We start from the raw sequence: 2,238 nt of genomic DNA on the forward strand, positions 1-2,238 counted from the left end.
CACACACACACACACACACACACACACACACACACACACACACACACGTTAACATAAAACAGACAGCCACCAGGGTAGGGATTGTTAAACTGACTAATTAAACATCAGTGAACGACAGTAAGGTCTGAAGGTGGAGTACAGATCTGCTCCCTGACATTGTGTTGGCTGGATCCTCGATGTGCGTGAGGCACGGGGGACTGAGGGGGGGGGGGGGGTGGGGGGGACCCTCGCTTAGTCGACAGAGCCGGGGTGCAGGCTGAGCGCAGGTGGGTCCAGACAGGTGGGGGAGTAACTGAGGTGAGGTTCCTTAATCCACAGGAGGGGGGCGCCGTTCTTGCCTTCTTGGCTCTTGCTGTTGTTGCGGCTCTTATAGCGCACAAGCAGCAAGGCGATGAGGAGGATGCCGAAGATGGGGAAGGGGTAAAAGAAGACAAAGTAGAAGAGGGAGTCGTTGGAGCACACCACCGACTGGAGGGTGGACACTGTTGACGGAGAACAGACAACGGTTAGTTCGGTCCTTGATAAAGTCCTGAAGAAAATTAATCACTGAAAAATGTGTTCATATAGCATGTGGGATGCACTTCTTACAGTTCACAGACACTGGTAAATGAATCTGTTTGACATCTTTAGATCAGAGCACCACTTTTGACACTGGCATTAATCACTTAGCTTTAATGCTAAACAGCGGGCGGCCATCTCTGGCTGCTGCTTTTAACTGAGCTTCATCCTATCTTTAAAATAAATGCTGCAAGTGGGGAAGCCATATCATCAGAGGATGACATATAGAGTACCTGAGAGCTCCTTAATTGGCCCATAATATTCTCTAGTTATGTATACTGTAACACAGAGGACCTATTAGGATTGGGCAATACGACAATAGTGAGACGAAACATCCAAAGACGCAGCAGTTAATTACATCTTGTGCTATCTGTGAAGAAGCTCCCGGTCTTAAATTGCCTGTATAATATTAGAAGACAGCCATGGATACTAATATAGTTTAGTCACAGTGTTCATTTTCACCTGAAGCTTTGAGGATTTAGATAATTAAGGACTTACCTTGTTGCATTACATTGACGATAGTGAACCCAGAGTTGTTGGTGGCCAGGTGGTACCACGCATTGCGGGGGTTGAGTAGCCACTCCTGTACATGGCAGTAGTATCGGCCCGCGTCGGTCGGCCGCGCTCCATGAATGGTCAAGCTGTACTGGTCGGAGGTCATCCTCTCAAACTGCAGACGGGAATTTGGCCCCGGCTCCTCTCTGGGGCTGCAGTTTCCATTTCCAAACACGGCATCGTGGCCGATGGAGAACACGCACTCTCCCTCCTCCTGGTCCGGCTGCTCGTCGTCATCATCCTCGTCTTCGGAGCGCTCCACGTACCAGGACACGGAGAAGCGGGAGTCTCGGGACGACTGGGAGGGAATGCTGCAGCCCAGCCGGATAGAGGCAGACTCTTCCACCGTCACGTTAGACTCCAGTTCCTCCACCTGCAGTCGAATCTCTGCGGAGGTCCAAGCATGTTAGACAGAGAAACAGATGGGGGCGGACAAAGTGGAAATGTACTAATATGTACAGTATTTCTTGGGGCATTGCAATAAGAGCACCAAATCACAATGGTCAGTCAAATTTACATTAACTGCGACTTTTCTGGAATCTATTTGAACAAGAGCTGAGATGGCTAGTCGATTTATGGATTAGTTACAATTTAATTGGCATCTATTTCGATAAGCAATTAATCATTTGAGTAATTTTTCAACATTTAACGATAAGAACTTCTCAAATGTGAGGTTTTCCTGTTTTTTTTTTTTTAAAACATCTGTGTTTTGGACTTTTGATCAGACAAAACAAGTGATTTAAAGATGTCATCCTGGATTCTGGGAAATTGCAGCAAACACTTCCACTTCAAATTTACACCACACACAAGCAGCAAATGGTTCAGCAAACAGGGACACCAAACCTTCAAAATGTGTAAACAGAGGACAAAAATAAATAAATCCCACAGTGATGCCCACAGCTATCACCAGTCTTTCAGCTTTCCAGCAAGGTTAGATCCTACCCTGAGGCCAGCGTGTCTGTCTGTCTGTGTGGGTATGCTACAACCCTTTAGGGGTGGAACAATGCCCCAGTTTCACTGCAGTAAAAAAATAAATAAAAAAGAGATGCCAGTGAAGACCTGGCTTGCTTGGGCTGCTCACACACACACACACACACACACACACACACACACACACACACACAC

General features: G+C 47.1%; 1 protein-coding gene across 1 annotated transcript in view; it reads right to left on the reverse strand.

Moving 5' to 3' along the window:
• Window positions 1–6: 6 nt before the first annotated feature.
• igsf3 (immunoglobulin superfamily, member 3) overlaps window positions 7–2,238 on the reverse strand; it is a gene marked incomplete at its 5' end in the record, with an annotated part of 22,217 nt that continues 19,985 nt past the window's right edge. The window contains 2 exons of the mRNA XM_031869378.1: window positions 7–482; window positions 1,057–1,500. Of these exons, the coding sequence (XP_031725238.1) occupies window positions 232–482; window positions 1,057–1,500 (695 nt within the window). The remainder of the gene's footprint in view (window positions 483–1,056; window positions 1,501–2,238) is intronic.

Source organism: Anarrhichthys ocellatus, unplaced genomic scaffold, assembly GCF_004355925.1.
Source record: "Anarrhichthys ocellatus isolate YVR2014 unplaced genomic scaffold, GSC_Weel_1.0 scaffold47, whole genome shotgun sequence".
NCBI classification, from domain to species: Eukaryota; Metazoa; Chordata; class Actinopteri; order Perciformes; family Anarhichadidae; genus Anarrhichthys; species Anarrhichthys ocellatus.